This window comes from Callithrix jacchus, chromosome 10 (genome assembly GCF_049354715.1).
Source record: "Callithrix jacchus isolate 240 chromosome 10, calJac240_pri, whole genome shotgun sequence".
Lineage (NCBI taxonomy): Eukaryota > Metazoa > Chordata > Mammalia > Primates > Cebidae > Callithrix > Callithrix jacchus.
Genome location: NC_133511.1, coordinates 20788758 through 20810382, shown reverse-complemented (window position 1 = coordinate 20810382; position 21625 = coordinate 20788758). Strand labels below are relative to the sequence as shown.

Here is a 21625-nt window from a genome sequence, read left to right as displayed (position 1 = left end):
TCTTCACCAATATTCCCTTTGCCTGGACAATCTCACCTCATTCTTGACCTGGCTAGTATAATCCTCTAGGGCTCAGCTCTGGGTCTCCTCTTCCAGGAAGCCCTCTCTGAAGTCTTCCCGGCTGATTCAAGCAACCCTTCCTCTGTGCTCTCACGCCCCCCATGAGCAGCATTTTTGCAGCACTTCACTTGACGTGGACATTAACTGCTAACATGTCTGTCTCTCGCACTAGACTCTAAGCTTTCTTAGGGCAGAGGCCATGTTGATTCACTTTTCTACCCCCAGACTTGGTAAAGAATAGGCATCAATACAAGCTCCTGGTACTAAACCAAGCCAGAGCGATGCTCAAAACCTCACTCTTCTCTGATGGCCACCTGACTGGCAATAAGTGATAAAGACACAAACTATGAGGGCCCTGAAAACCTCCCCATTGGCCTGAACCATGTCAGACTTGGCTGTGATGAAGCCTGGGGGGAGGGGAAGGAGCAAGGCAGTCTCTGTTGTGCTCTGGCTGTGGATGGCTGAGATGGGCTATGGCAGTGCCCCCAAGAGTGGCTAGCCTTCTGCAGCTCACCCCTGTACCCTGTTTGGTCTATAGATCGCACATTTATTTGTAGCTTCACTTGGCTTAGTAGATTTTCTCATGTAGTGTGTGGCAGGGAAAGGTCAGTATCATAGAGAGACCCTGTGTCCCAGGGAATCCGTTTCTTATCAACCTCTATTTCTGAGGGCCCCAGCATTGACCTGCGCTCTGGGCTATGTTTTACCCAGCACTTGACTGCACACTGTCATCCTGATGGCCATTATTCTTCAGGCTCAGGGAAAGACGGTGACTAGTAATAACATCATGGGAAAACAAATGCAAATCATTGAATAAGCAGATCCTGTAATGCATTTTAATAATCCAAAGTAACTGTTAAATCTCTCCCCCATGTCTCAAAAGAAAAGAAACTTTGATGCACCCTGAACCTGGTCTTCTTGTCAAAGGTTTGAAAGCTATATACTCTATTTACAACTTGAGCGCTTAGGACATCTCAGTGGCTTAGAAAGAGGTGCCCTGGCATGGAGTCCCCCCACCTGTCTGACCCATTTCTCTTTGTTGCTTATTGTCTCCAGTGGCCCCCTGTTGTGGATTGCATTGTGTCCTCCCAAAAGAAATGTTGAGGCCTTAACCCCCAGTACCTGTGAATGGATTTACTTGGAAATAGGGGATTTGTAGATGTGATCAAGTTAAGATGAGGTCACACTAGATTAGGTGGGACTAACTCCAATGAGTGACGTCCTTAAAAGGAGAATGAGATTTGGACACAGAGGAAACAGGAGATACAGCAGGAAGGAGGCCATGTAAAGACAGAGGCCGAGACTGGAGTTTATGCTGCCACAAGGTGAGGAACATTGAGGATTGCCCACAACCGCCAGAAGCTAAGAGAGAGGCAGGGGGTGGTTCTTCCCCAGGATCTCACGAGGAGTGTGACCCTGCCACCAGCTTGACTTTGGACTTGCAGCCTCCAGAACTGAGAGAATAAGTTGCTGTTGTTTCAGGCCACACAGTCTGTGGTATTTCATTACGGCAGCCATTAATAAACTAACTCACTCCTTCCCTCTCCATGTCTCTGTGTGACGAAGAAGTCAGCTGTGTGGTTCTCCGGGATTGTGACTTTAGCTATTGCACTTATTAGTGCAATCTCATGTGACTGGGGCACAGCACATGCCTGGAAGGAGAGCTAACCCACTGGAGGCTTGACCCTAAAGTAGAGGGAAAGGGAGGGAAATACCTAGAGATAGCGGGGAGTCAGTCATTGTGAAGGAGAGGGAAGAGACAGCATGAAAGAAGAGTAGGTGTCCATGAGGACCCCACAGTCTATACGTGTAAAGAACTGGGAAGATGTCTGAAACCAACGTGTGTAACCTCAGATGTCAAGATACCTAAAAGCAGAGAGTGGGTAACACCAGGCAGAAAACACAATTCATCATAAACTAGATGGGACAGGACTCATGATCAGATGACATTTTAAAAGAAGAGGAAAAACCTGAAAGGCAGAAAGTCAGAAGAGCACCAGGTGTCAAGGAGATAAGTGACTGCATGGAAACATCTAAATCTAAGAGTGGAAAGATATCACATAGGGAAACAAAGAATAAAGGACAAATATGATGCAAGCAACGTGAGCAAAACGATTGATACATTTGTTTTAACGTAAGACGAAAATGGATAGAGGGGAGTTGTATTAATGGGCAGCTTCGACTATCCAAACATCTAGAAACCTTATGTGGCTAAAGCCACATCGGACACAGTCCTAACTTGCCTCAGTGGCAATTTAACCCTTCAGATTGATGAAGCAGTAATAGCACTGTGACAGAAGTCGTGGGAACCCTGGAAGAAAGTGGTTACTGTGTCATTTCATTCATTCATTTGACCAGTGTTTCGAGTGTCAGTAGGTGCAGAGTACTGTCCATTCATTCAACATAAAGGCGAATTAGGTATGGTTTCTGCCCTTAAGAAGTCCATGATTACAACTGAGAGAGCGTTAGACATGCAGATCACAAAAATACAGGCTGATGAATGCAATAAGGGCTACTGGAATAAATTGTTAGGAGAAGCAGAGAGGGAAACAACTGGGATTTAGGTTTATGGTGTGCAAGAAAGCGAAGAGGACGGCACAGCGCAATTTCTCCCTTAGATGCTAAAAAGGCAGATTTTCAATAAACGTGAAAGATAATTCAAGAGGTTTGGGAAGCTCTCTTTGTCAGAGAAGGAAGTTGAGGAAATCCCAAGGCAAGAAAGAAGTCAATATAGTTGCCCAGGGAACTCTTTAGTTAGGTTTAGATAGTTTAGTTCAGTATACCTCAGAATTTTTAAGAGAATGTATACAAGATGAAAAGGAGTCCCTTTAGAGATAGAAAAATTATGACACAGACCTGTGATAATAATGTCAAGAAGGCAAACACCCTAAATCATCTCCCTAAAATGCTGAAGCAGAGGCTGTTGGCTTGCTTGTTAGCTTTCAAGTCATGTGCAGAGCAAGACCCTGGAGAAACAATGGCTGGGCCTGTGGCTCAAGCTGATGTCCGCAGGACAGATGAGGGGTACACAGAGCTCCTCAGCCTCACTGCTCCTGTCTTCATGGTCAAGGAAGTGCTCTCTGGGTGAAAAGGGTGGAAAGCTTAGAAAGAGGGAGTTGAAGCCCAAGTAAGTAAAGAGATTCTAGGAGAGCCCTGAGTCCTCCAAATGCATGTGAGACTCATGAACTCGCAGATCCCATGGGTACCAAAAGGGAGACCAGGCGAGATGGAGGGAGGCCAGAACAGGCAAATATCACCCTAATCTCATAAAAGGGAAGTGGGTGGAGGAGGACAATAGCATCAGTTAGGGAGGCCCAGTCTGTGCGAGGCAGGCATTTCTTTCACAGATGGAGTGGCCAAGCTAAGAGGTTAAGTGCCTGCCTGAGGTCGCACAGCAGCCACCAAGCAGGGATGCTCAACTTGGTCTGCACTCTCTCCAACATGCTCTTTTGCCACGTGAAAGACACCACTTCCATAGCTGTCTGCTTCCTAACATGGTGTATGTGACTTGGGAAAATCATTTTTTTTTTTGCTGAGCCTCCGTTTCCTTCTCTCTAAGATGAAGTGACAGAAAACCTCTAGGGCCTCTCTCTGCTTTAATATACTGTGGTTTTTTTGGATTACAGACCAGCCTGATTCACCTGCAGCCTGGCTTGCTGACCTCTGTCCTGATGTCCCATGACTCTCCTCTTAAGAGGGGCACGTGACTACTCACCAGCACAGTGTGCTTGTAGGCTCGGTGGATCACGATGCTGTAGCCAAACATGGTCACGTCCACCTGCTTAACCCACAAGGCCAGCGACGGATCTCGGTCCTCATTCTTGGCTGTGACAATGAACTTGGGGAAAGAGTCCGAGCTTGGCCTGCTTCCTGTGGTGCAGAGGATGAGTGGGCAGCTTGTCTGGAAGTCAAAGGGGAAGCCATCAAAGGTGAGGTAGTGGCCGTAGCCCGAGACGATGCAGGAGGCGTCGGTGCGGGCTTGGCAGTAGTACAGTCCACCCTCCTCCATGCAGTACTCATCATCCTTGCAGGGAACAGTCTCACAGTGGATGCTGTTGTCTGTGCCATTGCAATAGCAGAAGATCTGGCAGTCCAGGTCCACCCAGAAGGTTTCATTGGTGGCAAGTTGGTGCCCCTCAAAGTTGCAGCCACACTCACTCCGCGTGACACACTGGCTGCCCAGGAGGGCATAGCCCTCGTCACACTGACATCCCTCAGAGCAGCTATCCACGCAGATGGGGCCCAGGGCCAGGGTCTCACAGGTCTCTGTACATGTCATACACTCCTCAAAGTGGCTGTTCTCTGGGCACTCCAGAGCTGCAGGTAGTCAAGGAGAAGACAGGTTAGAAAAGGAAAAAAGCCAGAGTCAGAAGTGTGTGTTCATGCATGTATGTGCGTGAGTGTATGTCTATGTGTGTGCATACGTGCATTGGTGTGTGCGTGTGTGTGTGTGTGTTTCACTCTTGTTGCCCAGGCTGGAGTGCAATGGCGCCATCTTGGCTCACTGCAACTCTGCCTCCCAGGTTCATGCAATCCTCCCTCCTCAGCCTCCCGAGTAGCTGGGATTACAGATGCCCACCACCACACCTGGCTAATTTTTGTATTTTTAGTAGAGATGTGGTTTCTCCATGTTGGCCAGGCTGGTCTTGAACTCCGGACCTCAGGTGATCCACCAGCCTCGGTCTTCCAAAGTGCTGGGATTACAGGTGTGAGCCACTGTGCCTGGCCCATGTAGAAAATTTTGAGTCTAAGACACAGAACTGAGCACCTGTAACAGGCTAGGCACTGTCCTAGGCACTTTTGTGTACCTTATCTCAACAACCTGGATAGCAAGGCAAATCTTATCATTCCCATCTTATAGGTGAGGACACTGAAGTTCAGTGATTTAACTTAATTTAACTAGTAACTGCCAGAGACAGATGTAATCTGGGTCCACTGACTCAAAGACTCTGGAAAGGGAGCATTGTGTGTTTGGGGACCATAGAGACCTGTGGCTACTGCTAACTTAACTCTGGGATGTTATTTCATGTCTTCAGAGCTTCTGTCTCCTGTTTCATTAAGTACGAACCACATTTACCTAGTAGGGTTGTTCTGAGGATTCATAATCTAACCTATCAAGTTCTTAGTAGTGTCTCCATTGGTGGTATGCCCTTTCCCCTCTTTGCACCTCCTTTTATTACACAGACAGGCAATATGCAGGTATTTTTACTCTGCAAATTGGCTCATTGTCACTCCCTTTCTCCTTCATTTCTCTGTTGCTGGTGCCCTCTGACCTCGTCCACCTCCTCATCATTCTCTGCATAGAAGGTGATCACCCCCCCAGCCCCTTTGCTCACAGGCTTTCTCCTTCCTGGACGGCCTCCCTCTGACACACACACAAAGCCAAATCCCACCTCACTTCAAATTGCCTGTCCTCCCAGAAGACTTCCTTGAAAGATCAAGTCTCTTAGTGAAAAAGCACAGCACACACTTGTAATCCCAGCACTCTGGGAGGGTAAGGCAGGTGGATCACCTGAGGTTGGGAGTTTGAGACAGTCTGGCCAACATGGTGAAATCCCGTCTCTACTAAAAGTATGAAAAAATTCAGCCAGGTGTGGTTGGCATACGTCTGTAATCCCAGCTACTCAGGAGGCTGAGGCACAAGAATCACTTGAACCTGGGAGGAGGAGGTTGCAGTGAGCAAAGATCACACCACTGTACTCCAGACTGGGCAAAAGAGCAAGACTCCGATCCAAAAAAAAAAAACACAGTACATAAGTAATAACAGCAGCACGGGGTGCTCACCATGTAGTGTTGAGTATACTTTCCATTTCTCTCTATTACTTTAAAGGGTCACAATTTGCTCAGGCCAAGAACAGGACTCAAGAGCACAGAAGAAGTCTCCTACCAGTCTGTGCAATCTAAAGCTCTGCGAAGGACCCCACCATCTTCTGGGAAAATAAGATCTTGCCTTTAAAACTTCCTTTGGCTCATATACATACCATCACTCCTTAATACTGTTTTATAATCCAAGGACATGGAGGACATTACAGAGAAATAAATTGCATGGCAAGAATAGCTCTGCCCACAAGTACGGATACAACAGCTCTGCATTGTGCGCTGAAAGCCAATCATTTTTTCCTCTGGGCTGAAGGACTATCTCCACTCCCATTGCCTACAATACCATGCGGCTTTGGAGTTGAAGGCTAGTTCAGCACTGATTATATATGGCTGTACAGAGGGAGTTTCACGTTTGTCTCTAAATTATGAATGTTCTAACACTGACTGCAGATTTATGATGATAGCAAATAACATGACTTATTTAAATGGCTCTCACTTTATGACTTATTGTGTTGTCTGAATTTGTCTGAAAGTCTGGAGCATACAGACGTGGAGTAATAAAACTTCCCATAGGCCCCAAAATGCCTCTGTGAAATTACTTAATTGGGCAGCCTGGCTCTGCCAACAGGAGGGCCAGTTAAAAATATCTGAACACAGAGACAGCAGTTGCCTCTCTCCAGGTTCAAAGAAGATTGTGTTCCTGATTCACAGCTGTTGTCCAGTTCAATCCCCACTCTGCAAGACTCCGACCAGATTAATCCCTTAGTACTTGGAGGCCTGATGAATCAAGTGTGCACTTTCAGTCCTTCTTGCCAGATCCATGTACACAAGCTCTAGATGAGACATCCTGGGGGACATCTCAAGTAGGAGTCCTGGCCCTCAGCCCAAGAAAGCCATGTTCCATGTGACTGCTTCTGCCCACATCGTCCCTAAAAAAGGCACTGATAAGAGCTTCCTCCGGGTCTGCTGGTCCAGATGAGGGATAGTGAGAAGCTCTTCTCAGTAGCTGTCACATGCAGGAAAACAGGGAATATTACCATCACGCCCTGCTAACTTGGCACGCGCGATGCCACCAAACTGTGCTTGTGCTTCGTACATCACAAAAACAACTCAGAAACATCCCCTGCCGGGTAGGAGTTAGCAGTCTAAAAGGACAGCACTGAAATGGCCTGGCAGCAGAACAGATTTGGTATGGGGGAGACTCGACAATCCTGCCGCATGAATGAAATACAACGGGGAGGCTCAGTGTGGGAGCAGAAACAGAGATCGTGTTGGATAAGCTAGAGATAGGACAAAAGAGGATATAGGGAGGTGGATGAAAAGAAAAAGCCTTTGGGAAAGTATGATAAATTCCCACCAGATGTGGTGGCCATAAGAAACTGTGGAGGTTCTCCTGCTGTAGGTAGCTTTGGAGTCTCAGCATCTGCTGTTAGTCCCTCCTCAGGGCCTCACCAGGGACACAACCGCCCTTCTCTGAGATGACAGTCACTAAACCCTCCACATGCTCCTTGGATTTCCCAAGGTCAGAAATCATAGATTTAAAAAGGTGTGTGTGTGTGTTTTGGTTTTCAGCTCTGTCTGTTGAAAAGACCTAGAGGCAAAGCAAAAACACCCTAAGAGCAATGGGGACATCTCCCTCATATCTTGATTTCTAATAACATTCCCCACTTACCAGGGCTTCTTCGAGTCATGCTGATTCCAGCATGGGGCAGGGAAGATTAAAAGATGAGTGTGAAGCATCTTGTTATGCCAAAGGGAAGAAAGTGATCAAAACAGAATGACAGAGGCATGCCGAAAGGACACAGGAGCCAGCTTCAAGGAGCTCCTACAGGCCAATCTGGAGCAATTTTAACACCAAAAATAATTAATAAATGGAATAAGAAATATAGATCACTGCAAAAAACAGGCATCCATGTCCAGATTAATAAGATGACTGATAGACAGACAGATAGACTGACAGACAGGTCTTAAAGTATCTCTCCACAGGTTGCTTATTAGTTGCAAGGGAAAGCTCACCATGACTCTACAGCAGAGACATTCAACAACACCTTGACCAGGGGATCAACATGCATATCATGTTGGATCAACGAGGGGAAGATGGACAAGATTGTGCTTCCACATGTGCTGTGATTCCATGAGAAAAGCCACGTGGCACCGGCCCAGACTGAGTGGAGATGCACAGCTGAAGCGCATCAGGATGGGACATCCACCCCAATGGATGGTCGTTCTGTTTTTAAAAGGTAGGGAGGCTGTGTTCTTCAAAAATGTCCATATCAGAAAAGACAGAGAAAACTAAGTTATGAGACTAAAAAGACATGATGATGAAATGTAACATGTGATTCTAGACTAGGCCTGTACTGAGTGCCCCCCTGCACCCCAAAAGAGCTGTAGAGAACATTGCTCAGTCAACTGACAAAAGTGGAATGTGGATATTAAATTACAGTATCAATGTTTAATGTTCTAAGGTTGAAAGCTATACTGTGGTTATGTACGTAAATGCCTCTACTCTAAGGAGATACATATTGAAGTTTTAGGGGTAAGAGGGCATGAAGTCTGCAACTCACTCTTACATGGAGAGCAGGGAAGGAGGAAGGAAGAGACAGGGAGAGGGAGAGAATGATAATACAAATGCATACATGTTATTAATAGGTTAATCTGGGCAATGGGTATACAGGTGCTCTGCTACGTAGCTTTGAAATGGTTTCAAAATTAGAAGCGAAGAAAATAAACAAACTTAGGAAGAAATACAATGGGCCAGTTTCTCATTCTCAGAGAAAAGAAATTAAAAATGGAAAATGAGAAAACCCTGTGGTATTGGACTGAAATTGTAGATTTAGTATGAACTCATGCTGAGATAGAGACAGAGACAGGTAAAAAGAGAGAGCGACATAGCTAGCTACATAAAAATGTGTGTGGAGGGTGTGTATAGGCCTGTACATGCATTTCCTAACTCTCTCCACTAAGGAATGCTAGAATCAATGACACTCTAGGAAGAAATGGGCACCCAGACACCCAGATCCTATCTCCTCAACACTATGATCCGCTGGAAGGAACCAGAGATCCTTGGAGAAATGGCTAATCCAAGGCTGGAGCAGAGAAAGTACAAGATGAGCCTGGAGTACATTGTGCCCGGTGGAAAGCAATAAATGATGAAGCAAATGTCAACAGAAATCACTGCTGGAAGGGATTCCCACTGGCCATATGCGGAACAATTCGAGCATAAAAACAAATTATGATAACAGATACAATTGGTTAAGTAGGAATCCGTAAGTCCATACTCATGTAAATAAATAAAAATAAATAAATGGGTGAAAAAGAAATCTCTTTACAATAGAATGCCAACTAATAAATGCAGGAGCTATTGAATTAGAAAAAAATCACCATTTTACAAACAGTAATAAACGATTCAGGCAAAAATCATCACTGGATGCTAAATCTAGTGCATGAGAATTTGAGGAACAGAAAAGCTATCTAAATTGAAAATGTTTCCCTGAAAAATATGTGTTAATTATATGGTAAAAAAACAGTAACTTTCAATGGAGAAATTTGACAGATGCTACCTTAAGCAAGCGATCAATTCTATCATGCTCAGTGTAACGGGACAAACCAACATCAGTGGCCTCTAGATACGACACATTGAGAAGACACATCACTGCTTTTGTGGTATTCCTGCCAAAAATGTATAATTTCAATGTAACCATGAGGAAATATAGGCCAACCCAAACTGAGAAACAGTCTGCAAAATAACTGGCCTGTGCTCTTCAGAAATGCTAAGGCAATGAAAGTCAAAGACTGAGGACCTACTCTAGATTAAAGGCACCTACAGAGACATAACAAGATGCAACATGTGATCCTAGATTGGACGCCAGGGTTTTGTTTTGTTTTAATTTTTTTTTTTTTTTTTTTGCTATAAAAGACATTATTGGAACCACTAACAAAATATGAGCATGGTCACCAGATTACATAATAGTATTGTATTAATGGCAACTTCCTGGTTTTAATGATTATGTTATGGTCATATAAATGTTCTTATTCTTAGGAAACACAGTGAAATATTTAGGTACAAACAGGCATAATGACAGCAACTTACTCTCAAGTGGTTTAGAAAAAGACTGAGTATATTTTTAGAGATAAAATTATAAAGAAAATGTGTTAAAATGTTAACGATGAGGGAATCGAGAGAATGGTAGACTATATTATTCCTGCAACTTTTCTGTAAGTCTAAAATTATTTCAAATTAAAAAGCACTTTTGCCAATTAAAAAAATACAACGGAGGACAGATAAACAGACGTAGGGATGAAATCTTAATGGTGGCCGTGGCTTTGGTGTGGGGTCCAACTTTGTGGAGGGAGAGGGATGTGTGCTGAAGCCCAGATGAGGCAGTTTTTGCTCAAGGAGTAGACCCTGCTTTCTGCCATGTTACTTCTTCCTGTGGCCTCCCCAATAACCAAGGGTGTTACATATCAGGTCTTCCCAGCAAGTACTCTAATTACTACTAGTACTTGCCACTGCCTTGCTGAGAGGGGTCAGATACTCTTGGGACAAAATTAAAAGCCAGCAACACAGGACTCTCTTAATACCCATTGTCATGTTTGCCCTGGGGAGCATGCTAATCTCTATGCACTAAAGGCGCCCAGGCCATCACCTCCTATCTAAATGAATGGGGCTCTTCTTTGCCAAGGGGGAAGGCACCTACACAGCCATCATAAAGATTTCTACTCCTTTGACATGGTGTCTCTACTCTCTGTTCGATAAACCACATATAAATAAATGGCTAATTGTCTACAGTGAAGAGGTACTGTGCAGTTGGGAACAAAATAAAGATGAGAAGCTGTCTGGTTTGGGGTGATGAGTCTTTGGGGAGACACATCAGATGAGGGCAGGTATACACAGTAATTAACATCGCCCTTGAGCTCAGTCCCATTTGGGAAGGAAGTCCTGAGTAAGGCCCAGTATGGCATCTATTTCCCGCCTCGAGAGCCTCTCCCAGAATCCAACCCCAACTTACGGCAGAAGTCATAGGTCCGCCAGGGCCCCACCTCCACGTCGGCGTTCTTGCAGGCGCTTGCGTACCGGGCCACAGAGTCACAGAGCTCTGACTCGTTGCCCCCACTCTGGCACAGGCGGAAGAGGCAGGTGCGGTAGTAGGCAGTGACGTTGACCACCCCGTGGCACTCCAGAAAGGAGCTGTTGGAGGGGTCGTTGATGATGCCACACCTCGAGCGGCTTCGATAGAACTTGAGCAGCTCCGAGTCGTTGTTGCAGGCCTTTAGCAGGTCCCCACACTCCCCGTTGCAGATCTCCTCAAAAGTTGTCCAGCTTTCCAGGAACACTGCCAGGTTGTCCGTGCACTTGCCGTTGGGGAGGCAGAACTCGTCACTGGCATTGGCGTTGAAGAAGCCGCACAAGCCCCCTGTGCAATTGAAGTATGCGGTGGACAGCCGGATGTACAACAGACCTATGTCTGAGTACTGGACGGTCACCACGCCCTTGGACTCCACCGTTGTACTGTTTTTGTTTCGATAAATTTCCAGCTTCCCCGAAGGATGGAAAAAAGGCAATTCTACTTCCTGACCGTTCAACTGAAAAATCAAATCATTCTTATCAGGTCCAGAGAGGTCAAGCCTTTTCAGAGAGGTCAAGAAGCTGATGGTCTGTGGAACCCATACAGATATTGGCTGATTTGTCATGGGCTTATTTATTTATTTATCTATTTTTGGGATTCCCCTATTTAGAACCATTTGCTGTTTATTTTTGTGTGTTCTGGACCCAAAGCTAGCCCAAAACAAACTAAACTGAAATGCGAATAAAATCGTCTTAGATACATGGCTCCCTCATGCTGCCTGGCATCTCTGCTTTGGTACCTTTCAAAACAGCTCCCCTCCTTCCCTGCCTTTCTAGTTCTTTTTCTCTTCTAGTCTTACTTTTTCTGTGTCCCAGCTTCTTGGGGGCACATAGGATATCTCTAATGATCTAGCTGTCCATTCACCTATCTACCTCCTACTAGTCTATTAATGAATTAAGCTCTGCCATTGTGGCAATGGGAATAAAAACACATCCTTTCCAGTTTGAGGATGGATATTTTATTATCTCTTTGGACAGTACTGTGTTGGCTTTTGTTTTCCAAACTAGACTTCAGGTGACATAAAATGCATGTCACATCCCAGTTCTGCAACAATTAGCTATGGGATCTTCACTCACCCTCTTAGTATCTTCATGTGAAAATGAGGAGATGCACTAGATCACTCTCAAGATTCCTTTTAGAGCTAAGTAAGGATCTATGACTCTGGATGCCTAATGATGTTTTTTTTCAGAGCAAGTCAGAAGGGTGGGAGTCACCCCTTACATCACCCCACATAGATGATGTACAGGTAGGGGAGTTAGTAGGGTGCAAGGGTTAAGAGCACAGATTCTGGAGCCAGCCAGGAGGGCGTGAATCCCCTTTCATAGTTACATTTCCCTGTGGAAGTGTAGCCTCTCTGTGCCTCAGTTTTCTCATCTGTAAAGCGAGAATCATAAGATCAAGTGTGACACTGCTTATAAGAGGCTTAGAATAGTGCTTGGCACATAGTAAGTGTTCTGTAAGTATTTGCTATTCCAGAGAGCTAGTCCTGCTCTATCTAATCCCAGCTGCATGCCATTTCTCCACCTGATAAGTCTGATTTGGTGCAGATCATTAGAAAATGCTCCCATCTGGAGCCATCTTCTTCCTAGAATCCACTCACAGGCAGAGGCAGAAAGGCAAACCTGAAGAGGATGGCGAGCTCCTTTTCCTGGCCGGACGCACTTGGGAACAAAGTGCTCCAAGGGAGCAAGGAGCCTTACCTTGACTTCCGAAGCCCCGATGCCTCCTATCTTGACCTCCTGTTCCGCTACCAGAATCCGAAGTCCCCGCAGCCACTCAGGGCCTGCATCTGGCTTCTTCTTGTTGATGTCGATTTCCAAGTACTCTGGCCGCTCGGGGCAGGTCTTCAGGAGGGTGTAGGAGAACTCGGAGGGGAAGGCGTAGGCGGCGCCGTCAAAGGTGTGCAGCACCTGATCCTGGCTGAGCAGGCACACGGTCTCCCGCTTGGGGAAGCAGCCCTGGTAGCCGTCCTCCACAGCGCACACCTCCCCGCTGCCGCAGGTCTTGTTGAAGCAGTAGATGTCCCCGCCCTCCTCGCACAGGCACTGCACCGTGCAGTTGGCCGTGGCCCAGAAGAACTCCCCCATGGTGTAGTAGTGGCCATCGAAGTCACAGCCGCACTTGTGCAGCGGGACGCACTGGCTGGTGCTGAGGACGAAGCCCTCGTTGCACTCGCAGCCCTCCGTGCACGGCGTGGCGCAGTTCTGTGAGGCCGTCAGGTCGGAGCACGTGTTGGGGCAGCTGCTGGTGCACACGGAGTAGTGGCTGAAGCTTGGGCACTGCACCGTGGACACTGACATGGGGAAAGGGAGAGAGCCGATAACAAGGTGAACGGACCCCGAGTGCTAACCGGCCAGAATCATAACGCTCCTCCTGGATCACTTAGTTCCTAGAGTGAGGGTCAAGAGGCCTCTCATTCGGGGAAGAGGGAATTGAGGTTGCATCTGTAAAACCCAGCTCAACGACTCTCCTAATAACTACTGAGCAGCGTGATTGCACTGAGAACTTTTATTGGAATGTGATCATCTTGATTAAAATTAAACTTCAGGATGCCATCCTTTCTAGACTACTGATTACCCAATACAGGTCTATTATTTGGTGATCCACACTATTGAGATGTTTTAAGAGGGTCCACTGATGGACATATAAGTTGATCTGATTTTAAAGGGCATGGCCCATTCTTAGAAGGAAATAAATCCCAACTTTCAGGAGAAACGAAAAATGTAACCGTTAGAGGAGTAATTTGAAAACGTGAAATCTGTAACAGGGAGGCACTTAAAATACCTAAGTGTGACCAAGGAAGGCTGTGGGAATGAATTCCCTGGGATATTAAAAATAAGAAAGAACCCTGGCTACCTGCAAATAATTCAAAGAAATTGTGTGGCTGTTTCTCCAGAGACTAGGCAAGATGCCTTCTAAAGGCCCTTCTTGCCTTAGAAATCCTCAGTTCTTGCTTTAATAGCATCTGGGTCTACATAAATGTTTGAGTCTGGTTGAATCCAACAAGCTGGGGCTCCAGGGCCTGGTAAACTAGTTCTCTGAATTAAATGGAGTCCATTGCACCAGAATAAGAGAGAGAAAAGAAAGAGAAATGTGGAGGATGGGAAAGTAGTGCCACTAGAAAATATGTTATCTATAGCCATTGTGACATCTTAGTTAGGCAATTTGGATGCTCTTGGCTTATGTAAGAATCAAAGAGAAGGCGTATTCAGTCTCAACTTGAATCCAAATATGGATGTTCCGGTCATAAGAGAGGCTGATCAGTCACACAGCAAGAATACAGTTGCTTCTATTGTAGTTTGACCAATCTTAAGAACTGAACCTGATACATGATGGTTTATATGACTCCAACCTGTACTGATAGGAAGAATTCTCCTTCTAGCCTTGGAACTTAAATAAACGTTTAAACCGTCTCACCTTCCTGCTACTCTCAATTACAATTTACTATTTACTCATATGGAGAAAACCAAGGACTAGGAAGGAAACTAAATCTATTTGTTTTTAAACTGTATATAACTAGAAAAAGAAATAAATATTTAAATGGAACATTTAAGAAGGAAATATTCAAGAAGGAAAAAATGAGACAACTAAATGGTACAAACTGCTTAATCCAAAAGTGTAATTCAAAAGAGCCTGGATTTCCTGCAAAGTTGGGGCTTTTCCTAACCGTCCTAACATTTAAGAAAAAGGGCTTCTTTACTCATATGCTGCATTCCTCATCTGCAGCAGCAGCAGGGCACAAACCCTAAAGGGTCTTAAAGTAGAGAAGAAAGTGCCAAGGAAAAATTGCTGCCGCTTTTATGTGGGAGGTGAGCTCTTTTCCCAAGGGCTGGTTTTGATGGCCTGGGCCCACAGCTGCAGTAACTCAACAGCCACGAAAGTAGACACCTCCACCTCTGGACACCCCACCTCCTCGCTCAACTCTGGAGCTGCCATTCCCTGCTATGGGACTTCCTGCCATGCCTTCCATGTTTCCAGACCATGTATGCTCATCAATGGGTTCTTGTTTCCTGGCTGTGATATTAAGTGGGAGCAAAAGTAAAGATCCTTTCACAATTCCTTCTTTGTAATTTGTGATATTTCAACCTCCCCCTCATTCTTGGGCCACAAGCCTTAACAAGGACATTTGAAGAAACCCCCAAAGCCTATCCCTGCCCCCTGCACAAGAGAGGCCTGTCATGGGGATGGGATGCCAGCTTACCACACCCAGTCTGGATTCGCCAGTCTCCGATTGGAATGCCAAGGGCTTGGCACACAAGGGCGTAGGCCTGGATGGCTTGGCAGAGGAGCGTGCCATTGTCCCTCACACTGCACAGATCATACACGCAGCTGTGCACAAAAGCGGTGGGGTCCACGACAGTGCCACACTCCCACAGGGGGCCCTCTGTCTTGTTGAGGAAGCCGCAGTAGTCAGAGCCAAAGTAGAGGGCTTCCGTGGTGCTGTCACATTGGGTGCAGTTGTCCACACAGCCAGAGTCGCACTTCCAGTCCGCATGGTACACACGCCAGCTCTCTCCCAGATCCAGGACAGACATGGCCGGCCTGCCATCCGGGCGGAGGAAGTCATCCAGCGGGTTTTTATTATAGTTTCCACAGAGCCCACAAGTGGAGTTTATATAGGAGCCTGGGACGGAAATAGAGGCGTAGTGCTGGCCATCGAAAGTCACTAGGAGCCCAAAATCTGTTTCCACGGCAGTAGACATGCCACTCTGGTAGATTTTCACTGTCCCCAAGTCTAAGGTGATGGGCAAAGAAGTCACTAGGTCATTAACCTGCCAACAACAGTAATAGTGAAAGGCAGGTGAGCAGGTGCCCGGCACTGAGTTCCAGCAGAGATCAGGAAAGGAAGGCAAAGCAACTCAACACTCCAGAGAGAACGGCCACCTGAGTCCAGGCTCCAGTGGGCTTCCCTCTGATTAAGGCAAAGGCCTGGGGGACACGAAAGAGAGCTGCTTGTGGGCCAGCCCAAGCACTGTGTATATGGGCTGTGATCGATGTGGCATACCTAGTGCCACTACAGACTCCTCTGGGGACTGCGTGGTTGTCAACCTTTCCTGGCTGGCTCTTGGCTAGCTCCAAATCTTTTCTTCAAAGACCAGTCACCTCCCTTTTCTCTGTATTCCTCTAAATATCCATTCTTTAAGTCTCAGCTTAAGTCATGTATTTGCCAGGCCCCCTAACTGCCTTTAGTCCTCCTGACCCCACTCTCAGCTCCAGCATGTGTTGGGTCACTGTTGGACACCATTTAGCTTTGAGGCTATCCTGATGTAGCATTCTCCAAGTGTTGTGCCCTGTAACTTCCTTGTATCAGAACTACGTCATGTAACCATTCAACAACAACACATTTAAACGCCTGCTAGGTACCAAGCACTATATCAGGAACTGAGGGAACTGAGAAGAAAAGAATTAAAAACCGTAATTGCCCCGGCCCCTCAAGGAGCTCTCAGTCTGCTGAAGAAGCAGGACAAGCATCAGTTCTTACAGCATACTCTTTGAGTGTAAGTCAATAGAGGATGCAATGGGAAAGCAGTAAATGAACATTGAATCTAGCATAGGGGAATCATGTAGGGTTTTAGAGGCAGTTAAGTCTGACCTGGGTCTTTAAAGATAAACAGAAGTGGTCAAAGGAAGAACGGGGGAAGAGCAGAGAATTCCAAGATAAGAGAGCAGAGGCAGGAGGGTGAGGAACAGCTGGGTGGGGTTGGGGGGCAGTCACGGAGGTGTTATTGGACTACAGAGGGAAGAGATGCTGAAGATGAGGCTGGAGGCACAGGCAATGTCCATTCATTCTACAAATACGTATTTGGGACTTTATGTGTACCAAGCACTGTTCTAACAGTTGGGAATTAGCAGCAAGTGAAATGAACAAAAATCTGTGCCTCACAGAACTTATACTTTAGCTGGGGAGACCAAAAACAAGGAAAGTGAATGAATAAAATGTTTATGTCTGATGACTGTTATGCTGAAAAATAAAGAGCAGGAAATACCTTTTTAAAAAATGCTAAGGAACTTTGGGAGGCTGAGATGGGCGGATCACCTGAGGTCAGGAGTTCGAGATCAGCCTGACCGACATGGAGAAACCCCGTCGCTATTTAAAAAAATAGTAATAATAAATGCTAAGAAAACAGGTTTCTAATTTTAAATAGAATGGTCAGGGAAGACCTCCTTGGGAAGGAAACATCTGAGATAAGAAAGCAAGACATGTGGTTATCTGGGGTGAGAGCCACTCTTGAGGAAGGAACAGCAGGTCCTAGGTTGGAAGCACACCTGGGTGCTTCCAGGATTACAAAGGGTGTAGAGGACAGTGTGGTTGGAGAGAGACGGCAGGAGAGGGTGACGATAGATGACGTCAGAGTGAGAACAAGTAGGGCGTCTCAGCCACTGTGAAGACTTTTTCGACTTTGACTCTGTGCAAGACGGAGAACCCAGGGAGTGTTTAAAGCAGAGTCGGCACAATCTGACGTCTGCTTTGAAAGAATCGCTCTGGCTTCTGTGTTGGGAACAGATCTTGGAGGACCTTTTAAGCCACGTTAAAAAACAAAACAAAAGTTGGATTTCTATTCTGTAGGAAGAGCCCTTGAAAGCTTTTAAGCAAGGGAATGACATCATCAGATTTGTGTATTCAAAAGCCCATTCTGGCTAGCATGAAGAACTTATTTAAGGAAGTTGAGACTAGAAACAGAGAGGCCAGACAGGAAATTGCTGCAAGAGTCCAGGGAGGTGATGAGGATGAGAGCCTAAACTAGCAGCAAACATGAAAAGGGAGGATGAGCTTACAGAACACACACAGCTGGATGTGGTGGTTTTACAGTGGGGCATGAGAAATGAGGGAAGAATCAAGAGTGAGCCCCAGGCATCTAGTTCAGGTAGTAAGTGACTTGATAAGCCTCAAAAAGAGAGAGTTAATTTTCTTTCTCACACTTACCATGCCTAGCACCTATAGACACTCATGCTCATGGGCTGGGATGGAATGACTTGTCTTAGAACAGTCCTCGGTGGGCTTGACTATAAGTGCACATAAACTTTCCAGGATGTCCTGGACCCATACTGACTTTGGGCACATGAGAAAAACAAGGGTCTTTCCTGTCATCATTATTGCTACTTCCTGAGTTGTTTAGGAGATGAAATGATGATCTGAGCATCCCTTCCAAGATTTACCATGGCCAATGCCATACGCAACTCTCTGTCTCTACAGATTACTAGTTGGTCCTCACCAGAATCACTCTTAATGATTCATTCACTACAATCTAGGCTTTTGCTAGAATGTACTTCAAAACTCTTCCAGCCTCTACCAATTACCCAAAGCTGCTACCACTTTTTTTGTTTGTTTGTTTTTGAGACAGAGTCTTGCTCGGTCTCCTAGGCTGGGGTGCAGTGGCACAAACATGGCTCCCTGCAGCCTCAACCTCCCTGGCTCCAGTGATCCTCCCACCTCAGCCTTCTGAGTACCTGGGACTACAGGTGCATGCCACAACATCTGGATTTTTTTGTTTTTGGAGAGACAGGCTGACAGGCTTTTGCCGTGCTGCCCAGGCTGGTCTTGAACTCCTGAGCTCAAGCAATCTGCCGGCCTTGGCCTCCCAAACTGCTGGGATTATAGGTGTGGGCCACTGTGCCCAGACTGCTACCACATTTTTAGGCATTTATTACAGCAGCACCCCACTCCTGTGACCAATCTTCTGTTGTAGTCTGTTTGGGCTGGTGGAACAAACTACCATAAACTAGGTAGCTAATAAACAACAGAAATTTATTTCTCATAATTCTGGAGGCTGGGAAGTCTAAGGTCAGGGCACTAGCAGATTCAGTGTCTGGCGAGGGTCCACTTTCTGGTTCATAAATGGCACCTTGCAGCTGTGTTCACATGTGGTAGAAGAAGAAATGAGCTCCCTCTGGCTTCTAAGGGCACTAATCCCATCCACAAGGGTTCCACTCTCATGACTTAACCACATCCTCAAGGTCCCACCTCCTTAGACCATCACCTTAGGAATCAGAATTTCAACATATAAATTTTGAGGGGACACAAATATTTAGATCGTAACAACGAGGGAAGGGAATAAGAAAATAAACTTGAGAAATAACCATCCTGCAGAGAACTAGAAGTAGAAAGAAAAAACAAGGCGTTAATTTATTCTTATCTCCTAGGTAGAGGGTTAGCCAGCTCTTACTAGCTGACCTAGTAAGCTGGCCTTTTCTTACTCTAAGAGAAAAGGGAGAGAAAAGCCACACTATAGGTAAGGTCAGCTAGTAAGAGTGCTGAACACTTACCCGCTGTTCTGTGCTAGTAAGTGGAAAGGGAAATCTTCCCCAAGAGTTTGTGTAATTATGAATATCAAATACATCAACTGCTGAGTGCGCTCCTCTGCTCTCACTTAAGCTCCTGCTAACAAGGGGCAAAGTACTATGTCCCAAAGCAGAAGCCATGTGGGTAGGCCTGCTCTGGGTATTTCTACAGTCCCCCCACCATCACAACCCACAGGGCCCCAGTTTCCCTGCATCTGTTCTTTCGCACTCAGACTGACCTTGCACATGGGTGATGTAATGTTCTAGTTGATACCTTGTTTTATTCTGGCAGAAGTGCTCATTGTAGCCCTTTTCACTCTCACTATAGAAGCATTGTGCTGGTGTTCCGCAGAGCTCAGAGTAGGAACTCCCAGAGAACTCTTGCCCGAAAGTGTAATTCTTTGCTTCATTCCTCTGACTCTGTCCTCAACCTACGGTTGAGGCTGATGAGCCTCGCCTGTTTGCTTGCTCTTCTCCCTGCATTCTGGCCATTTCCCTCTTCCACAGTACCTCTCCCAGGATGTGGGCAGGGGCAGTGTGAGGAGAGGGAAGTAGAGTCACAGAGGCATAGGTCTTGGAACTGAAAAAGAGTTCCATGGGAATGGTCATAGGGAACTGGCCTGCACCAAACTCCTGCTGTGTGCCAGGCTTCGTACTAGACATTGCCCTGTAGCTATTCTATTTAATTCTCATAACTGCCTTAGAGGTCCTTGTCATTTTTCCCTTTTATGAATGAGGAAATTGAGGATCGGGGCTGGTGTGACTTGGAGGTGACAGAGCCTGAGTCCTGTTAGTCAAGCTCCAAAGCCAGGTTCTCTCCACTTCTCCATGCTGCCTATATCCCCGCGCTGAGGAGAGGCCTCTAAGGCCAGCTACAGCTCAGGGGCCCTGCCTCCTAGAGGCCCCCATCTCACAAAGAAAATGAAACTCAAAGAGGCCACTTAGCTGGCAGAGGTGGTGCAGGGATTTGAACAGGTCCAGCCCCAGAGTCCAAGCCACTCAATGCCATGGGCTAGGTGGCTTTGGCTCCCTTTTCACTGAAGCACCCTAAACTCCTCGTGTTCATGTGGCGAAGAAAGATGAGAACTGGTATTAGCTAGAAGGAGACACTTATTCTAGATGGATTTTTACTTATGCTGGCTTTCTTTGGCCCAATGTTTCTTTTGCTATTTGAGAACGGTTCAATGGGGGAAAATCCATGTACAGAACCAAGCTCCTAATCCCAGCAATGGAGACAGTGCTGGCGAAAGGGGGTCTGTGGTTTGGAAGAACAGATCTTAGTGGCCATTTCTGGCCTGGCACAGCGTGGCTGAAGAAGTCAGCTGCCTCCTGGTGTCTCAGGCTCCTTCCTGCTTCCCAGGCCTCTCCCTGCCTGTCCCCGCATCACCCTGGGTCAGGGCTCTGCCATCCACCGAGCCACTCTCCCCAGCAGGGCAGGTGTATTCAGAGACACTTGGAAACCATTTGGCAAAAGGAAAAGGAAGCCATTGTTAGCTTGCAGTCGGAGTCACATAACCTTTTCTTTCTGAAACATTTACATTCACATCCACATCTCCCTGTCGCTACAGAAAATTGAGGAATCAGTGCCCTACGCTTGGACGATGGAACAGAGCCACACAAAATTAGCAGAGCCGCTGGGCCTGAAAGAAATGACGGTGTCCCTTTCCTTCTAAAAAAAAGCTGAGAATGAAAAAGAATTTTAATCAAAATACAAAATAGGAATAAAGCACGAAGCTTTCTTTTTCAACTACTGATATCACACACATCATCCCCACATACAAGAAAGTAATGGGAAGTTAGTGAAAAATTTTTCTAGCTTGAAATGTCAGTGTCTATCTACAAGGATAAGTATAGTGCTCCGCAGCACAATATAAATTTAAAAGGGAAAATCTCCAAACTTCTGTACCTAAACTCTTAGCCTTGATTTGATGTACGGAGTTGTCCCTAGAGAGACTAACCAAATAGCAAGGACATTGGCATTTCAACCACAGTGATAGCTCACTTTCCTCATTATGAGACTGATAAACTGCACAGACCTGGGAAAGGCAGAGCCAGAAAGAGTAGAATTAGTTCCCTGGTCTTGCCTTTTGTTGGACATGCTACATCAATTAAACCTACAACATGTTTTTTTTGAAAAAGAAAGAAATCCCTGCACTGGCATCAGTTCTGGCTGGTAATCTCTGTAATGACCTCCACGCACAGGAATTAAGGATCGCATGGGGTTGCAGCAATCAACCCCTTGTGGTCTTGGTTATTACTGCTTGAATAAATACATGGTTGCAACAAGGTCTTGATTAACATTATGAAAACTGGGGCCTGCACAAATTGAGTAATTGCTA

General features: G+C 46.0%; 1 protein-coding gene across 3 annotated transcripts in view; it reads right to left on the bottom strand.

The window, feature by feature from the left end:
- TECTA (tectorin alpha) overlaps positions 1-21625 on the bottom strand; it is a 79129-nt gene that overhangs the window by 41365 nt on the left and 16139 nt on the right. For all 3 annotated transcript variants that reach the window (XR_013522817.1, XM_035264887.3, XM_078339188.1), the window contains 4 exons: positions 15208-15778; positions 12707-13299; positions 10890-11463; positions 3776-4377 (listed from right to left, as the gene is read on the bottom strand). Coding sequence is in view for 2 of the 3 variants with exons in the window: in XM_035264887.3 (XP_035120778.2) it covers positions 3776-4377; positions 10890-11463; positions 12707-13299; positions 15208-15778 (2340 nt within the window). In the remaining variant the exon portion in view is untranslated. The remainder of the gene's footprint in view (positions 1-3775; positions 4378-10889; positions 11464-12706; positions 13300-15207; positions 15779-21625) is intronic.